This window comes from Phyllostomus discolor, chromosome 8, assembly GCF_004126475.2.
Source record: "Phyllostomus discolor isolate MPI-MPIP mPhyDis1 chromosome 8, mPhyDis1.pri.v3, whole genome shotgun sequence".
In the NCBI taxonomy this organism is placed as follows: domain Eukaryota; kingdom Metazoa; phylum Chordata; class Mammalia; order Chiroptera; family Phyllostomidae; genus Phyllostomus; species Phyllostomus discolor.
This window is the reverse complement of record NC_040910.2, coordinates 67455045-67474975: the sequence shown is the minus strand read 5'-3', so window position 1 is coordinate 67474975 and position 19931 is coordinate 67455045. Positions and strand designations below refer to the sequence as shown.

General features: G+C 42.9%; 1 protein-coding gene across 5 annotated transcripts in view; it reads left to right on the top strand.

Moving 5' to 3' along the window:
- Positions 1–19931, top strand: part of DNAH9 (dynein axonemal heavy chain 9) — a 335540-nt gene that overhangs the window by 244143 nt on the left and 71466 nt on the right. For all 5 annotated transcript variants that reach the window (XM_028534618.2, XM_036032967.1, XM_036032969.1 and 2 more), the window contains 4 exons: positions 5779–6204; positions 12230–12349; positions 14707–14895; positions 17372–17607. In XM_028534618.2, the coding sequence (XP_028390419.1) occupies positions 5779–6204; positions 12230–12349; positions 14707–14895; positions 17372–17607 (971 nt within the window). The remainder of the gene's footprint in view (positions 1–5778; positions 6205–12229; positions 12350–14706; positions 14896–17371; positions 17608–19931) is intronic.

Sequence of the window (19931 nt, the reverse complement as noted above, 5' to 3'; positions counted from 1 at the left end):
ACCAAAGCACATCATAATTACATTAGCCAAGATTAAAATGAAGAAGAGAATCCTAGAAGCAGCAAGAGATAAGGAGGCAGTTCCCTGTAAAGGAGTTCCCATCAGACTGTCAACTGATTTCTCAAAAGAGACCTTGCAGGCAAGAAGGGGCTGGAAAGAAGTATTCCAAGTCATGAAAGGCAAGGACCTACATCCAAGATTGCTCCATCCAGCAAAGCTTTCATTTAGAATGGAAGGGCAGATAAAGTACTTCTCAGATAAGGTCAAGTTAAGGGAGTTCATCATCACCAAGCCCTTATTATATGAAATGTTAAGGGGACTTATCTACAAAAAAGAAGATAAAAAACATGTACAGTAAAATGACAGCAAACTCACAACTATTAACAACCACACCTAAAACAAAAACAAACTAAACAAACAACTAGAATAGAAACAGAACCACAGAAATGGAGATCACATGGAGGGTTAGCAACAGGGGAGTGGGAGGAGGAGAGAGGGGGAAAAGCTACAGAGAATAAGTAGCATAGATGGTAGGTAGAAAATAGACAGGCAGAGGGCAAGAATAGTATGGGAAATGTAGAAGCTAAAGAACTTATGACACAGGGACATGAACTAAAGGGCAGAAATGTAGGTGGGAGGAGGTGTGCAGGGTGGAGGGGAGTGAAGGGGGGGAAATGGGACAATTGTAATAGCATAATCAATAAAATATATTTTAGAAAATGCCCCAAAATATAGAATTGGCTAAATAAAGTATGGCTGATCTAAATGAGAGAAAACATTTAAAATCTTGTTTTACAAAAATAATATTAAAAGGTCTAAGATATAATTTTCAATGAAAATCAGGTCCAAAAATATTACAGAGATTGATATGTATGTATATATATATATATATATGTATATATGTATATAGAATAAGCCAAATACATGTTTGATCATATATATTAATATTTGTATATATTCATTCATTACTTTGTTTGACACACATACTGTTTTTTCCTACACATACATACTTATGAAACAGTTCACTTTGTAATTTAGGCACAGTAAGAGATTTATAACAATAACTAATAAGAAACTAGAACAGTTACAACAATACACTGTAATAAAATTTATGTGAATGTAGGCTTTCTCAAAATATCTTATAGTACTCACCTCTCTTCTTATGATAACGTGAGATGATTAAATGCCTTAGGTTGAGACTCATCTTTGCACTTAAAACAAGCACTTCGTGGCTTTTCTCTGGCACATCCGAATGGCCAGCATCACTGGTCTTGCAGTTCAGAGCCTTCATAAGTAAAATGAGGGTGGCTGGAACACAAGCACACTGCACTTGTGTGTGTGACACCACAACAGCCAATTTGATAACAGAGGGCTAAGGAACTACTGGTTGTTAGTTTCTACAACACGGAGACACTAGACAGAGGATGATTCTTGTTCCTGGAGGATGGGGTGGGTGGCACCAGCTTTCGTCATGCTACTCAGAACCATGTACAACTTACAAGCTATGAATTGTTTACTTTGGGGATTTTTCACTAATATTTCAGACGGCTGTTGACTTTGTGTAACTGAAAGCAAAACCACAGATAAGGGGCGACTTCTGTACTCGTTCCTTTGGCCCCAGTCAGTCCTCCACCGAAGACTGCAGCTCCTGTCAGCTTGCTTCTCCAAAGGGCTTGCTCTTACTCTCTCTGTCCATGCCCCCCTACCCCAGGTTCTGCTAGCCATGACCTCCCCTGTGCCCTTCAGGTCCAGGGATGGAAATGGAGCCACTCCAGCTCCACCCAGCCCAAACCTAATTACTAGCCCAGGGTAACCACTATCTCTTAGGTTTCTTCAGTCTACACTTTTATAAACAGTCCCTTTAGTTAGCTCTCCTCAAATTAGCCAATGTGTTGGATCATTTTTTGCCTGCAGTCACCTTGATTAAAACAGTAGTCAAAAAGGAAAAAACAGCCCAGTAGAAATGCAAAGGTACAATACCAAATAATTCACAAAACAGGAAATTCAAAGTTTAAAAACATGAAAAGAAGTTTAGCATTACTAGTAAATGTATATATATGCACATATATGAATTAAACCAATATTATGATACTATTTTCAACTTATCAAATTGATTTAAAAGTTAAATAATGTTACAAGAGGTTGAAGAGGATGGGAGGGTATACAGATTTCCTCAAACACTGATGAATGAAGTTGGAATATCTGGGAAATAGTCTAATAATATATACAAAGAACACTAAATATGTTCCCACCCTTGAACCCAGAAAATCCACTTCTAGGAATAGTATCCTAAAGAACTAACCTAAGATTTTCACAAAGATTTATATAGAAGAATGCCCAGTGAAGCATTATCCATGTGGTAAATTTATGGAAATAACCTAGGTTTCCAGTAATTGAGTATGTTCTATATATCATATTTTGCCTTGTATAATATGCACTTTTTGCCCAAATTTTTTAGGGAAAAATAAGGTTGTACATCATACATGGGAATCAGCACTAAAGCGTGGGTGTGCATTATACTTGGCAAAATAGACATTGTGGTCCATCCATCTGATGGGATACCAACTTTAAAAATTCTGTTGGACAAGAATAACTAATGACTTTCTCTTATACCTCTTTTTTAAATGAGCAATAGGTTTTGCCTGTACTATCTCCAAAACATATCCCAAATCCAGCCACTTCTTACAATGTCCACTTCAAAAACTGGCCCAAGCAGCCTAAGTCTCTAGCCTGGACGGCTGACTACACAGCCTCTGTGACTCGTCCCCCTCACCCCCTCCACAGAAAGCCCTCCACAGAGAGCCTGCACTGCCACAGCCCCTCAAAGCAAACATGGACCATTTCACTCCCTGCCTAAAACCCTCCAATGGCTTCCCATGGAAATTAGAACGAAATCAAACTCCTCCCACTGCTCTAGGTCCACTCACAGTCTGGCCTGACTGTCTCTCCTCTCTCATCTCCAAGAACCTGCTGACCTCCAAGCTTGCGCTTGGAGCAGCCCCTTGCTGACCTCTACAGCTGCCACTTTCCCATTATTTACATCCCAACTGAAATGTCAGGTTCTTAAAGTGACCTTCCCAGACCTCCCTTCCTAGCTAAAGTGCCTTCATCACTCCTCAAGAATGGTCTAGGCTGTTAACCATTTTTTTTCCAAATCACTTGTTAGCATCCAAAATATCAAAGGTTGACCTCTTTGTTGCCTATCACCCCACCTGAATAAGCAAAAGGACTTTGCTGTTCTGTGTACCATTGTATCCCCACTTGATAATGAATGACTGCATGCACATTTATTCACTCAGCAAAGGCTTATTGACTGCCCTCTCTGTGCCATGCACTGTTCTGGGTGTATGTGGTACATCTCTGCTTCTACAAACCTTCAATTTTAACACAGATAAGGGGTGAGAGACAAGCATATTGAGAAGGTAATTTATTCAGTGCATGAGAACATGACAAATGCTGTGGGGAAAAGAACCACGTGGATCAGAGGAAGGAAGAGAGCTGGGACAGCTGGGGAGCAGGGTGGTAGCTAACTGCAGTACTAAAGAAGGTGATCAGTGTGGGCCTCCTGGAGAAGAAGGAGTCTGAGTAAAAACCTGGAGAACAGCGAATTCATCAGGCATGTGCCTGGGGAGGGCAGTCAGGGCCAAGGCGGCAGCTAGACCAAGAGCCTGAAGGCAGGTGTGGAGTGGAGGGAGGGCAGGGTGCCTGATGTTGCACTGGCAACATCACATCTTCCTTCTCCTGAGAAATGTTTTTGCACCCTTGTGTTCCTGTTGGAAGTGCTATATCCTCTGCTCCATGGTGACTGGTTACAGGGTCCCACCTAACTCAACAAGATCATTTCCCAGGACCTTTGAATTTTGAGCTACATTGAAGAAAATATCTTTTTTCCTTCTGGTTGCAAATTGAAGGGTATGAGCCCGGAGCTGCTGGCACCCATTCACTCCATGTATTGTCCAGCACATATGCTGTGTGCCCGTTTCTAGTCTAGGCACTGGGGCTACAGAGACAAGAGAGGGATTCCCATGCTCATGAAGAAGAGGAAATAAGAACTCAACAAGGGGAAAGTGGTAACTCTCTGATTGCCCTGAGTTCTGTGAAGATCACCAAGGTGCTCAGATAGGAAATGACTAGGAAAGGGAAGTTGGCAGTGAGATCTTGATGGATGAGGAGGGTCAGCCATGCATATGACTTGGGAAGAAGTGTTCCAGGCAGAGGTCCCAAAGTGGGAATGAGCGTGGCAGTCAGTACACTAGGGGAGGTGACTGTGTCTAGAGCTTAGGGAGAGGTGGAGAATGTGACCCACGTCCAGGTCAAAGAGGCAGGTCACATGCCTCGCAATCTGACAAAACTGGTACGCAAAGAGGACACTCATGCACAGAGAGACACAGAAACAAGAAAAGATTCAGGGAGCCCCGCAAACATTCAAAACATAGTTGCACTTGGCCTTACAGTCAGCTCCGAGCCCATTCTCTCCAGATACATGAGCAAGGAAATCCCCCTTTGTATTGTACTTCAGCTAGGTTTTCTGTCACTAAAACCAAAAGACTTGAGATTGATTCATAGATATATATATATATATAAAAAATTATGGAAGGGATTACATTGAAATATTAACAATGATGTACCAATGATTTTACAGTTTCCTAAATCAGTACATTAAATATAGTTAACCTAAAGTATTTTAAAATGGTGGATTTTTTCCTTTCTGGTTGTATCTTCTCATTTCGCCCTCTGTCGCCCAGTGGAAGCCACTACAATCCATGTGCCAGCACCCCCACACCTGTGCTGTCCTTCACTCCTGCCCCTGACAAGTTTCTCATGGCCAAATGTGAAAAAGCATTTGCAAAAGCAAACGGAATGTCTTTCTACACATTTCCCTGAAGCACTGGGGGAAAAACTCCCCCTCACTTATAGATTTCCGGGTCCAGGAGCACCCCAAGTCCATGTAGCACAAGGATCTAATCTCTGAATCAAGTTTTACCTCCACTTACAAAATCAGCCCCAAAGGAAGTGCTTTTGAGGTTGTGCTTCTCCCTGATGGTCACAAGCAACCTTAAATCCACTTGATACGTATTGATGCCACAATTTCACTTACTGATTAATGGTGCCCTGTTCCCAATTTACAGATGAAAACACTGAGGCCTGGGAAGTTGAAGTGACTTGCTAAGGTCAATGCTTTCTGTCATTTTCTTCCCAAGCCAGTGAAATTTAGAGCAAAGGAGAAACCCCCATCTACGCAGAGGCAGCAACTGCACAGGCCAGGCCTAACCTCTGTCTAAATTATCTTGGCAGAAAATACCACTTTGCTATTGGGACAGTTGGTGTAGTTAGAGCAAGCTCCTGGAACAAAGCAGCTTAATCAAAGAAAAAAATAATAATTGGGTTGCAGTGCTATTCTCTTCAATCCAGGATCGAAATTAATTTATAATAGCCTTATCTCTTATTCATGGCAAGCTACATATTTCAGTGTGTTGGCACCCTTATATTTTCCAGTTGAGTGTGAAATAATTGTGTCCCCTTAATGGGCAGACGGCAAGTCAGTTTATATGCTGAAAGAACGCAGCTGAGTCTCTGCTGACCATTCAGAGGAGCCTGAGGCCGCTGGGGATAAGTTTTGGTTTCCTTCTGATGAGTCATGATATTTAAAATTCAGAGGGCTGCTGCAGGCTTCAAAGCAGCCCTTTCAGACTGATCACTCCAGGGACTAAATCCGTTAGCAGAGAACAGAGAAGGCCCATTCGTTTTCCTCTAACAAACCTCCTTCTCTTTTCTCAGACCAACCTGACAGAGCTGAAGTCTTTTGGGTCCCCGCCTCAGGCTGTGAGCAATGTCAGCGCAGCTGTGATGGCCCTCGTGGCCCCTGAGGGAAAGGTGCCCAAGGACCGAAGCTGGAAGGCTGCTAAAGTCGCCATGGCCAGAGTGGATGCCTTCCTGGACTCCCTGATCAACTTCAACAAAGAGAACATTCATGAGAACTGCCTCAAAGCCATCAGGCCATATCTGCAGGATCCCGAGTTCAATCCTGAGTTCGTGGCCACCAAGTCTTACGCAGCTGCGGGCCTCTGTTCTTGGGTCATAAACATTGTGAAGTTCTATGAGGTGTTCTGTGACGTGGAGCCCAAGCGCCAAGCTTTGAGCCGAGCCACCTCGGACCTCACAGCCGCCCAGGAGAAGCTGGCAGCCATTAAAACCAAGATCGCAGTAAGTGAGCAGGGCCCTGTGGCCCTGCCGGGCAGCCTCTGGTGCAAACAGCACTCTCTGCCCTTCCCCAGGGTCTACAGGCAGGGAAAACCAGCTTGTTAAGCAAAGTCTCCTGATTTTTTAGTAGAGGTAACTTTTTAAATTCTTTTCTCAAACGCATATAGTCCAAACAAGAAAAATCCACTGGACTATTGGTTTACACTTTGCCCCTGAATTATTTTTCCTTTCCTTCTGAAGAGAGAAAGATGGCAGAGATATGTACAAGCAAGGTGGGGGTGGCGCAAAAAAACAAAATTGTCTCCTGGAGAGTGGCCCCTAAGCAGGCTTCCCTCATTAAATGAGTGTTCTGGGAACCCATCTATATCAGTGTACCAGCTGGTGGTGTTGTGAGAAGCTGCATTTAGCTTCAGTGAATTTTTTTTCAAGACTCTCAACACATTTGATCATTTCATAAGGGATGATTTACAAGCACATTTGCCAACACTGAGCTGAGTGTTTAGCAGTTTTTGACCAAAAATATCCTGCCCACCCTCCCTATTCATCCCATCTTGCCCTGAACTATTTTTTTGTTTCCCCCAATGAATAAAGTCCTCAAAGGGAAATGTTTTGCCCATGTGGAAGAGGTGAAACAAAAACTGGCAGAAGTACTAAAAGGCATCAAAATCCACAAGTTCAAAAACTGTCTTGAGCAGTGGGAAAAACATCTCAATGGGTGTATTACATCAAATGGAAAATACTTTGAAGGAAACTGAAGTTTAAACATGTAAGAATAAATACACAATTTTAAAAATATTTTATTTATTTATTTTTAGAGGGAGGGGAAGGGAGAGAGAAAGAGAGGGAAACATCAATGTGTGGTTGCCTCTCATGTGCCCCCTACTAGGCACCTGGCCTGCAACTCAGGCATGTGCCCTGAATGGGAATTGAACTGGCAACCCTTTGGTTGGCAGGTTGGCACTCAATCCACTGAGCCACACCAGCCAGGGCTAAATACAGAATTTTTTAATAAATAAATTTTGCAGTTTTTTGGGCCCCCCACTCATATTTGATTATATCTGCCTCACTCAGGACTGAAGTTAGGGCGATCTTGAATTCACACCTACCTGTGGAGTTAAAATGGATAGTGCCAAAGTGAGAAGTAGAAGTCAGAGTCCTATATGACACCTAACAGCTAAAAATCTGTCGACAGATCTCACTACAAATGTCTTTAAAATGCCCACCATTACAGCCCTGCCCTGCCCTCCTGCTCCCCCTCCTTCTGCCTGGGCTCCCTGTGCTCTCACGTGTCCATGACAGCCTGGTAATCAGGCACGACCGTGACCAAGCCCAACCCAAAACATTTCCTGGGTCTTTCATTTCCACAAGTGCATTCCAGGCAAATAAGAGTTGCTGCAAATTTCTCATGCTGATAAAAAGGGTTTTTACAAATTGTGAAAGTAAGATTAAAGACAAGCCGCACACTTCATATCATGGGCTTATTGATTATTAGATTAAATTCTATAACCAGAGGCTAGTTCAAAGATCATCACAACTGATCTCTCCATAAAGAAAAGGTACCTTTTGACAAACAACTGATTCCCTCAACATGTTTGCTTTCTAAATCCAGATGTTCATAGGCCAGTTTACTCAAAACAGGTGTCCATTGCCAAAACAATGGCTCTCTTCAAAGAATTCCAGATGCAGAACACTGCAACATCCCCAGGACTGCTTTTGGAGGGAAAATACCTCTCAATGATTTTCATATTCCTCAGTGTCTCCCAGAACAATGTTATAAGAACTGCATTTTCAAAGATCTCTTTACTTAAGTATTTAAAGGAACATTTGGTGCAAAAGGAATGTTTTCTAAATGTTTATCCCTTTTCAGTAGCCAACATTCACACGATAGGCCTACTCAGCCTGTGAAAGCAATAAGAATATTTTAAAATACTTGGCTACCTCAGGAAGACACTTCTTTTCTGCCAAAATATTTTTTGAAAAAAAATGTATTTTCACTTTTAACAACCTCCTTTCCATCCTTTGCTTATCCACATGCCTATCAACATCCCAAGAGTTTGAACGCTTCCTGCATTACCAACAGAGGAGATTCGCTGAAATGGTCTCTGATAGGAGCCCCCTCCACTCCCACGCCTGTGCGCCACTGAGGCCGCCACCAGCTGCCTCCACATGCATTCCACCCCAAGCTTTATTTTTAGAATTTTAGAATAATTCCAAGTAAATTTTATGTTCAAGATGCTTACAGTGAAAAAGGTGTATTTTAAAACAAATTGTACAATATAGTTATACATATAATTATAATACATAAAAATACGAATAGTGGTGGTTAGCTCTGGGTGGTAGATTTTAGATGGTGTTTGTTTATCTGTATTTTCTCTATAATGAGCGCACTGTATATTGTTATAATTTATAAAAGTAATGGTAATAAAAACAAATAAGGCATTTTCATGGAGCTTACAGTCACCATAAGTCAAATATCAAACAGTAGAGAAGGGCTTCTAATGAGACACAACAGTCTTCTGCCCGTTAATTATTTTGTGTGTTTCAACTGATTGTTGATATCACTAGGAGCTTGCTACCTAGAGGCTTACATGTATTGTATTTGACCCACACATAGTGTTTGAAATTATTTAATTCATTGCCAGCATTTACAGCAATAGGAGCTTCTTGTAGAAATTTGATTTCTGGCTCATCTGGCTTATCAAAATAATAAGATTCCCAAATATTATTAGCTGGCTCTGGAGTTAAGCACTGGCTTCCATTCAAGTAGATAGTTTTGCCATAGGCCCCACATTCCTATTTTTCTCAGGACCAGATTCATCTGACTGGTTTACATGATCTTCCTGGCCTCTGTTCATTGGAGTTTCTGACTTCTGTCCATGTTCTGTGCTGGCATCCTTATTTCTTGCTGCATCTTATTCAGGCAGTTAAGTTTCTGCTAGATGAGACTCTAAGATGCTCATCTCCCTGTGTCCCAGTATCGTTGTGGCAACCGTTTTGAGTGGATATAAACTTTATTTCTTGTTCTATCACATGAGGTAGCTTCCTTGGAGCCCTCAGCTTTCAAGATGAAGTTAGTACTCTTTCCTTCAGCTTCCTCCCTACCTTCCAACTCCCAACATCTATTATCATTACTTATCATCACTATTGCTTTTTAGTCACCAAGATTGAAAATAACTGCACTCCATTTTATACCCAAAATTAAGTGTCCCATACTCTGTCCCCTCACTGACTCAAAAAGGTAGAAAATCAGTAAATCCCATTCATATTCTGTGAACATGTCTATATTGTTCATATAAGATATCAGTGGTATAACATCATTGTATTGCCTTTCTTATACAACCATTTTTTCCACCCTGGAGTTCCTACTTGCCTTTATCTTTTTCTCTCTTCCTTTAGTTCTTTTCACAAAGCCTCAATGACTTTAAAACTCTCTATCTAATCCAGTCTTCTATTAAGTCACCTTTGCCTCCAAGACTTTTCTCCCTTATCCCCAACTGAGAGCTCCAGTGTCAACACATTTCACTCCTTTCTTGGGTTGGTTCCAATGGCTCCTGGACCCCATGCCTTCTCCTTTTCTTTATTTCTTCTCTTATTTTGCTATGACTTAAGTAACTTTCTCAGAAATGTGAAGTAAGAGGTAAATTTTCAGAATAGTTCCAGTCTGGAAATGTCTTTGTTTTTAACTTAACTGACCATTTTGCTGAGTATTACATTCTGAGTTGCTAATTTTTTCCTCTTCCACACGGAATGCTTTATCCTCATCTGGTGAGAAGTCTGATGAACAGCAAGGGTCCAACTCCCTTATTGATGCACCATGTTTCTCTCTTTCTGGAAATCTTTCCATTTTTTCTTTATTCTTGGTGTCTTAAACTTTACATTGACATTCTTAGCTACCATCCTTTTTTTATTCATTGGATGTGGCATGTGGAGACTTTTCTTCAGCTCTAAAAAATTATTTTGTATTATTTCTTGGGTAATAGCCCTTCTGTTTCCTTTTAAATTTTATTTTATGAAGCACATATTTGTTGAATGTTAGACCTGATGGGTCCTCTACTTTTTCTAACCTTTTTGTTACTATATGTTTTCTTATACTTTCTAGATTTCCTCAAATTCACCTTTTAGCCCTTCCTTTGAATTTACTACTTTTTATATTAATAATAATAATAATAATAATTTCCACAACAGTGTTGAGTTTGCTATTCCTTTTACTAGCACTCTTTTCTTGTTTTATGAAAAAACATTGTGAATCTCTCTGATAAACTATTTATTAAGAGTTCCATGCTTTGTTGTTGTTTTCATGCTTGAAGTTATCTCCATTTCCTAGGTCACAGTTTTTTGTTTGTTTGTTTGTTTAACTTAACCTAGGCTTTCATCAAATACCTTCTTGTTCTTTCTTTTACAAAAGTAGAGATCAAAAGCTGATTATAACTGTGCAGGCAAAGGCAGAGCTGGCTGACTGACAGAATTTGCTTTCAAGATCAGATGAGTTATGCTGGATGCATCCTAAACACCAGAATATGTTGCCTTTTCCCTGCCACTATTGACTGTCCTGCCTGGTGACATAGATCCCTGGTGGCATTGCATGATGAGCATGGAAACAGAGATATGGAGTGAGAAATTAATAGGTTTCTAACTAACCCTCCTATTTTCAGTATTCCTTTGAAACAGCCCTGACATTTCCAAGTCCCTAGGTGCACAGGGCTCTGCGGGGCTGATAAGCTTCCTCTTTGGTGAACTGAAACCTTCTCTAGGTTGCTGCTTCCCCTGTCCTGCTCTGGCAGTTTCCAATCCTCTGCCATGTGGTCTTCCATAAATCTACTGGAATCCTTCACCCTCCAATGGCCCTTGATATTTGCTTGGTGTTATGGGCTTATGACTTTTTTCATTACTTCAAAACCATTTTAGAAAAGCAGTCTGGGCTGGTTTTGCTCATTGGAGCATTATCCCATAACCGGAAAGGGCATATGCCTGGGTTATGGGTTTGATCCCGGGTATAATCCCCAGTCTGGTCATGTATGGGAGGCAGCCAACTGATGCTTCTCACTAACATTGATGTTTCTCTCTCTCCCTCCCTCTCTACCTTCCCCTCTCTCTAAAAGCAATGAAAAAATATCCTTGGGTGAGGCTAAAAAAAATTTTTAATCATTTTAGAGAAGCCTCAGGAAGAAGAAAAAATAAATGAGCGTGGCCAGTCTGTCATCATTAATTGGATGCCTTGCCACCTGCTTTTCAAACTGCTTGGCTTTTAATTTATTTCTCTTGTAACTTGGTAATGACCAACATGGCAGCCTAAACCGGGCCAGTGAACAGACATAAGACACATTTGGAGGTATAGCTGCCATGTGTCCATTTGTCTGTGCATGCACTTATATCCTCTGGGGGCAACAAAAGCTATGTGCTTCAATTCTAAGTTCTTCATAAATTTAGAAAAAATGGAAACCATGTATTTCTTAAATGCCCCCATAATAGAAGAGAATAGATGAGGTTAACGTAAGGGGAAGACTTAGGTTGTTGACAGCCCCACCCCAAACCAGAGACCTGCCACAGCAGGCACAGTATGTGGCCCCCCAGGCCTCCCTGGGGTCTTTCTGACCACCTGCGGGCCTCTGGTTCTAAAGCAGCACCTGCAGCTTGGGGCGGGCTATTGGAACCCATTTTTCCCAAACACCAGGAGAAACAGAACACACACCCCCTCCTCCATGCCCAGCACCCCCTCACCCCTCCTGGCCCCGAGCCCTCAAATGAGGTGCTGGAGCAAAGCTCAGCTCTCTCACTTGGGTCGAGATCCTCTGGACTTCCATCCAACCTCCTGCCTCTGGGGTCTGACTGAAGTCCTTGCTGGGACTCTGCCTGACAGCGTCCCTAATTTGCCTTTCTTTCCTTCCCTGCCCTCCTGCCTCCCCTGTGTCCCTACAGCTCCCCCTAGGTGACTCTTCCTTAAACATTGCCTACACATGAATCCTAGCTCAGAGGCACTGAGGTGACTGGGGCCAGAATTACTGACAGACCTGTGTTCCTTCCTGAACAGCACCTTAATGACAACCTGGCCAAACTCACCACCAAGTTTGAGAAAGCCACAGCAGACAAACTCAAATGTCAGCAAGAAGCTGAAATGACCGCAGGCACCATCTCCCTTGCAAATCGCCTGGTGAGTGTGAGGCTCTGCAGCCGGAGCTTTAATTATATTAGCAGAGCTTATCAAGTGCCGCTGAGGTGCAAAATGGATGAGCACAGCTCAGCACTGCTTTGGCTCACGGGAAAATATTAAAATGTGCTGGGATGCAGGGACAAATCCTGAGAAATGTGTGAACGCACACCCTGGTCTGGTCAAAGTTGTCCTACAGAGATGGTTGGGAGGATGAGAACACTGATGTATCAGGCAGCCCATGCAGTGTGTGACATGCTTACATATGTGTGTATCGCCCAGAGGCAAAAGAGAAGAACAAAGCCGGCATTTGACAGACAAACTCTGAAGCTCTTACCTGTGTGATATTTGATGATAAAGGTGTAGCCAGGATCGGGAGCTGAGGCAGAAGCAGAAAGAGACTTTTTGGCCTTCAGCGTTTCTGAGCATGACCTAATCTGTATGCACATCTCACAGACACACACAAACATAGCTCTGGCCACCCTGAAAAACATTACCTGGAGGGCCAGAGCAGGGTGCTTGTGCTATGAGTGCCTGTTGCTGTCTACCAAAGCACTCCAAAACTTAGAGATTTGACAAAAGAGCATTTCGTTAAGTCTCAGGAGTTAGTGGGTCAGGAGTTTGGGCAGGGCTCAGCTAGCAGGTTATGCCTCTCCATGTGGTGCCAGCTGGGGCCACTTGGTGTTACTGAGCTGGTGGTCAAGCTGGTTTGGAGGGTATAAAATGACTTCCTTCACACGCGTCTTGGTAAGAACGACTTCAAGAGTGGGCTCTGCAGGACCCCTCTTCCTCCCCATGCAGTTTCAGGTCTCTCCAACCTGGGTAGTCAGATGTCTCACATGGTTACCCAGGGCTCCAAGAGACAGGAAGTGGAAGGTCCCCGTCTATAAGGCCTGGGCCCGGAAGCCAGCACAGCAGCATGTCCACTGGGTTCTACTGGTCAAAGCAGTCTGGGGTTCAAGGACAGAGCAGAGACACTAGCCCTCGAAGAGAGGACAGTCAAAGAATGCATGGCCTTTCAAAATCCCTTATGACTTATATCTTTCACCATAAATCATTTCACATTTTTCAAAGCAGTGTCCACTGGATGTGATTTCTCTTTAATCTAGAGCATTTACAGAACCTTCCTCACCAATGAGAGGAGGCAGAATCCATACATTTTTATATTTATTACAGCCAGCCTATACACATAACAAAGCCAGGTTTTCTAATTCAGGGAGAAATGAGTCATAAGAATCACTGAACTGAGTGAGCCGTGTGTTAGTGAAGAGAGGCTATACCACAAGCATGTGTCTGTGCAGTTCTTTGCTGACCCGCTGCTGCAGAGCTTTGAGATGAACCCGTTCCGTTCAGAGACTACTCCTTTACGAACATGCAAGAAGGGGTCTCACCCTCCTAGCCAGCCTGTCTTCTCTCTAGTTCCGGCCTTCGTTGCCCAGCTGGAGCATTTTCTGAGCTGGGCCTCGTGGAGGTGGTGTGCTACTCTCCTCCAGGAGCATGGGCTCTGAAGCCACCCTTGCCTCTACCAACCGAGAGCTTCTGCCAAGTTACTTCATCTTTCCCATCTTTATCTGTATAACTTAAAAATGGCCATGGCAATGGTGGGGCTGGCAAATCCCTAAGATCATCCCCAGCTCTGGCATTCTCTGATGCCCTCTTTCAAGGAAGAAAAAAGGATAAACTTAATGCAGAAGCTAAGCTTTACCATCCACCTAAGGGTTCTCTAAAGAAAGGATGTCTCTAATCCCCAGAGAAGTTGTGCCCCTAGAACAGGTAGCCATGCCAAAGTGGGTCAGGCAACGTCAGGACAAGTGCAGTGGTCTTGCTACTTTGTACACACCCATGTTGCAGGACTTCTGGCTCTGTGTCTTAATTACCATGTTTGCCTCCCTGCCCACTGTGAATTATTTATAGTGCATGAAATTAATCTTATTTATTTTCATCTCCTAGCATTTGGAGGGATGGGAGAGGTACATAATTTTCTAACATGTTTTATGGACCAGGCACTGTACTAAGTGATTAACATACATGGTCATATTTAATCCTTTCAACTGCCCTTTGAGGTGGGTAGTATTCATCTCAGTACCTATAACAGGCAGAGCTTGGAAGCCTGCATCCACAGCCTGTCATCTTCCCACAGCCCACACATACATAGCACCAAACAGGGGCTCACTGACCAAAATGTTTGCTGTAGCCAACACAGATCCTCAGTGATCAAAAGGACCACACAAGGACGTTCTGAGTCTTCTGCTGTTAAACGTGTGCTGTGTGCTTTCTGTGACTGAATCTATGTCTCTTCATAGCCAGCACTGGCTATGTTGAGACAAGTCTCCTTTCCCCTCTGGTCTTTGAAATGGCAGGTGGGAGGACTCGCTTCTGAAAACGTGAGGTGGGCAGAAGCTGTGCAGAACTTCAAGCAACGGGAGAGGAAATTATGTGGAGACATTTTACTTACCACAGCTTTCATTTCGTACCTCGGTTTCTTTACAAAGAAATACCGTCAGAGACTCGTGGATGAGACCTGGAGACCATACCTGAGTCAACTGCAAGTATGTACCATCAGGACTTCTCCTGCCTACATCAGCCATGGGTACCAATGAGCTCATATGCCAATAATAACCCAAAACTCCTCATTCCTTCTTACACACTTTCTCCCACCATCTCCTGCACATCCTCTAAGGATCTCTGGGATCCAAGAGTGAGACACAGGCACCCATGCTGTTCCACACTGCCCCGCGTTATCATCTGCCACCCCGAGGCAGGGTTCCACTAGCAGGTCATTCTGAGCACCACTCTTCTCATGGGCCTCCACAGGAACTCCGGCCCACTGCCCAGACTCCTATCTCCTGGCACTCCCCAAAATGATAAACTTGGGCAGTACCAACCCCCATTGTGTTTGCCTCTAATCTCACTGCTCTTGAGCCAAACATCACAGTAGCAGCTAAGACAAGGTCCCTTTCCCAGACTCTGTACTGCACCTTGTTACCGAGCCCCAAAGCTGCATGCCCTGTAACCATGGCCCCTAGGTCCTGTGTGAGAACAGCTTTCACTATTCCTGTCACATGTACTCAGCTTGTCCTCTTAGTGTAAGTTGATAGACTTTACACCCACCTCCTCCCTCCACACCAACATGATGAAGTGGGAAATGCCAGTTCCTGACTGAGATGGGCCAGGGTGGTGTCTGGAGCCATCAGTCAGAATAATACCCAATATTGCCTGACACTTCCACATCACTCAGTCCACAGATCCTCCCTGAGTATTCAGTGTGTCCACCAGGCAGGAGATGCAGTTCTAGCAGGCAGCTCACAATCCAGTGCAGGAGATTAGGTTCATGGCAAGCAGCTGCATCAAGAGTCAGCTCAGACAGTTCTCAACCTGCAGGAAGGATTGTTCACAGAGCTCATCTGCAGGGGTTTCCTCGGAACACGGTACCCATGCTGACTAGTGATGATTGGCTTCACAGAGCAGCACATAAAACCTTACTCACCTGAGAATTTGTTGAATAGGGAAATAAACAAATGTAAAGCTACTCATTATTTATCTTGAACACTTGCAGAAAAGGAAACTAGAAAGGACAATCATTAATTGAGTGAATCAAGATAGCGGCAGCTTAGCAAGGGTTTTTCTGGTTTTGTTTGGGGTTCTTAGGCACTTTTGCTCCATGGACCTTTTTAGCAGTCTGGTGAAATCTACGGGTTCCTTGTCACAGTAATAGGTTTTAGTGCATAAAATAGAATGCATAAGGTTACCAAGGAAACCAATTCTATATAAATACATTTCTGATCTCAGGATAAGAACCTCCAGTGGCATGTTTCCCTTTTGAGATTTGCTTGATGGTTCAGCACCAGCCATTCACAAACTTAGCAGGTATGATTAAACGGACAAGAGATGGTTTGGAGAGGTCTTCCTGAGGTAACTGAGAAAACAAATTGCAGAGAAGAGAGAGATAGGGCAGTTAAAAGGGCATCTGTGTGAACCTTGAAAACATTCTGCTAAGGAAAGTAGCCAGACACAAAAGATCACATATTGTATGATTCCTTTTAAGTAAAATACCCAGACTAGGTAAACCCTTAGAGACAAAAAGCAGACTAGCAGTTGCTAAGAGTTGGGAGTGGGAGAGAACAGGAATGACTACTAATGGGTACGGGGTGATGGAAATGTTTCAGAACTAGATAGAGCTTCCTCTGGGGTGATGGAAATGTTTCAGAACTAGATAGAGCTGATGGTTGCACAATGCTGTGAATATTACTTCAATTTTTTTAAAGTATATGTTCTCAGTGGAACCTATTACTTGTACAGAATTAAACAAGCTAAGAAAGGTCAGCAGAGACCAGAGAGGAGGACCTGGTGCACACACAAGCTGTTGAGGGAAACGGGCTGTGCAGAGCATGTGCAGGCCTGGAGGCTTGCTCCCAGTTTCCAGGGTGTGCCAGTGAGGAGTTTGCAGGGAAGTCATACAGTCAGCCCGGGTGTGGGGTGTTCTGGGTAGGGAGAAGGGAAACACCTCCAACTCTTTGCAAGCCGGCCTCTGTCAGAAAGTGGTGAAGGGGCTGAGAGGAGAGAGTGTTCGGTACGGGCTGGCACTGACAGGATAGAGCCCGGTAGGTGTGGGCGCATGCACAGAAATGCAGAAATGTAGTGGAGGGGTGACCCTGTTAACTACAGGGGGAGGGCGTAGAGGAGACTGTTGATAAGATATGACTAATCCATGGTAGAAATCTGACTTCGATGAATATACTGAAGAGCAAAGGGTCACACAGGCTGAATTCCTGCTGTTGTCCATCAGTCAAGAGAAAAAAATACTACCAGGAGCTTTTTTAAAACCTGCTTCCCAAAATAATTAATTAATTAGTTAGTTAAAGACCTGCTTCCAGAAATAATTACACATCCAGGAAAGCACTCTTGGGTGGGATTCTGATATTGTTTCTCAAAGAGCTTGTCATTTGAAGAACTACTGTGCATCCCACCACCAGCTGAGAAAGCACGCTTCCATTCTGAGTGTGTATGGCATTTCCTCATCATCAGGTTCCCATCCCGGTCACCCCCTCCCTGGACACCCTAAGGATGCTGATGGACGATGCAGACCTAGCTGCCTGGCAGAATGAGGGCCTCCCAGCAGACCGCATGTCCGCAGAGAATGCAGCCATCCTCATCAACTGTGAACGCTGGCCGCTCATGGTTGACCCTCAGTTACAAGGCATCAAATGGGTCAAGAACAAATATGGTGAAGACCTCCGGGTCACCCAGATTGGTCAGAAGGGGTAAGTGGCCTAGCACAAAAGGTCCCACCTTTGCCATTTGTGCAGAGAAAAGCATATCTTAAGCCCTGGTAGATTATTTCTACTCTCCTGGTCCCTCCATGAGACCTCTCATGCTCCTCCTACCATTTCAAGAAACATCTCAATGCAAGATGCTTAGGGACTGAGTCTCTGATTTTCTTTCTCATTAGAAACCATGTGTGTCATCCTCTCAGCCCATTCAGGAGCCCTTGCTCCCCCATCCATGGCATTCATCCTCCCACCTCCCTGTGAACACTTTCTGACTCCCCAAACTCCACATTTCATCACCAGGCTCTGTTTTACAAAGTTCCCCTCACATTGAGCCCAAACCTGCTTACCCTAGGCCTCTCCTACCTACCGTTCTTACCTCTGCCCCTGAGCCACATTGAACAAACCTAAACTTTTTTCCCCCAAGAAACAATTGGACATTTGCAGTTGGATGCATAGCAGCCACGCTAGTTATAAAAACATTAGAGCCCTTTGTACCTGCAATACCACTTTGAACATACAAGATTGGAGAGTTACTACACAAAAGGGTGTGAGTACTGAAGAGAATGTCCATCCAGTTCTCCCCACACTTCACAGACCTGAGCATCCCTCACTCCATTGCTTTGTTAACCCTGTTATATCTTAGCCCTGTAGTCTCAGTATTCAACTCCTATTCTGTGCATTAGGGTACATCAGAAAGATAGGATGGGGCAGTGAGGGAGAGCGACCGAGCATCTACTAGGTGGTACAAGTTTTCCTTCACATGCCTTTTTAATCCACACAGCATATAAAGTTAGTGTTATTGGTACCATTTCACATTTGAGGAAATTGAGATTCACAGAAGTAATTGCCCCAAGAGTATACAGTTTTAAAAGTGATGGATATTTATACATCCAGGGTCATAACAGGATTATTTACAAGAGCCAAAAGGTGGAATCAATCCATGTGTCCATCAACAGATAAATGGATAAACAAAGTGTAAGTATATGCATCCAATGGAATATCATCCAGCCTTGAAAAGGAAGGAAATTCTAACACATGCTACAACATGGATGAATCTCGAGGACATCATGTTAAGTGAAATAAGCCAGTCATGAAAGGACAAATACTGCATAATTCCATGTATATTTAGAGTGATCTGATCCATAGAGACAGAATCTGTCCCCCAGAGGATGGGGGAGATGAGGATTGTCGCTTAAAGGGGTGAGGGGGTTCAGTTTTGCAAGAAGAAAAGAGTTTAAAGAAGAATGATAGTGATGGGAACAATGATGTGAATGGACTTAATGCCACTGGAATTCACACTTGAAAATGGTTAAGATGGTATATTTATGTATATTTTACCACAATTAAAAATTAATTTAGTAATTTTTTAAATGGATGGAGGCAGTATTTAAACCAAGGTGATCCTCACTTAGAAATCCAAGGTTTATGCACTCGAACCCACAGCCACCAAAGGGAGGTTTGCTGCCCTGATCACGTGTCCCAAACATGCCTGTCTGGAGGTCCAGCTCACCCACAGTGGTTTAATCAAACATGCAATGTAACAAAGATAGCTAAATAAAGCAAATATTGAATACCAGAATGGATCCTTTCTTATAGAGCACACTTTATTGAGAAATGACAAGATGCATTTAATTAAAGTATGCTTTCCTATCTAACCAACAACTGCATTTTAAGAAAAAGTGTTCATTCTTGATGCTCATTCCTATATTTCTAATACCAAAAACAGCACTTGATATGTAGGAGACCCTCAGTAAATGCCTGTTCAGTTACGTCTCGGTTCACATCGAATTACTACTTTTCTATTACATGGTTTTCTAGATTTGGTATCTATTACTTGAATACAAATATTACATCATATACCATATGTGCTAAGACTATTCAGTGCAGCCTCCCTTCATCCAAGCAGAAATTTGTTTGAGTGTCATTTGTCTCTTAATTTCATCTGCAGGGTTTGACATCCTACAGTTTGCTCGCACGGTGACTCATTTCTTCCATAGACCTTGCTTAGAAAAGTCATCTTCTGTCCATAAATTATGTAAATATTCACTTAGGTTTTTTTAGATTTCTATGAGTGTTCTTTTTACAATGAAATATAATCATCTGAAAAACAGTTTAGGGTATTATACAAGGTACAGACCTAATTTTAATTCTTCAATTGGTTAGCCATCTTCCAATACCATTTATTAAGTTATCCATCCTTTCCCCAATTAATTACTGGTAATTTTTTACTCTATATTGAATTCTTATTAAATAGTCTTTAATCCTTTCTACTTATATAATATTATACCAGTCTTTAATTATGTAGTTTTATATTT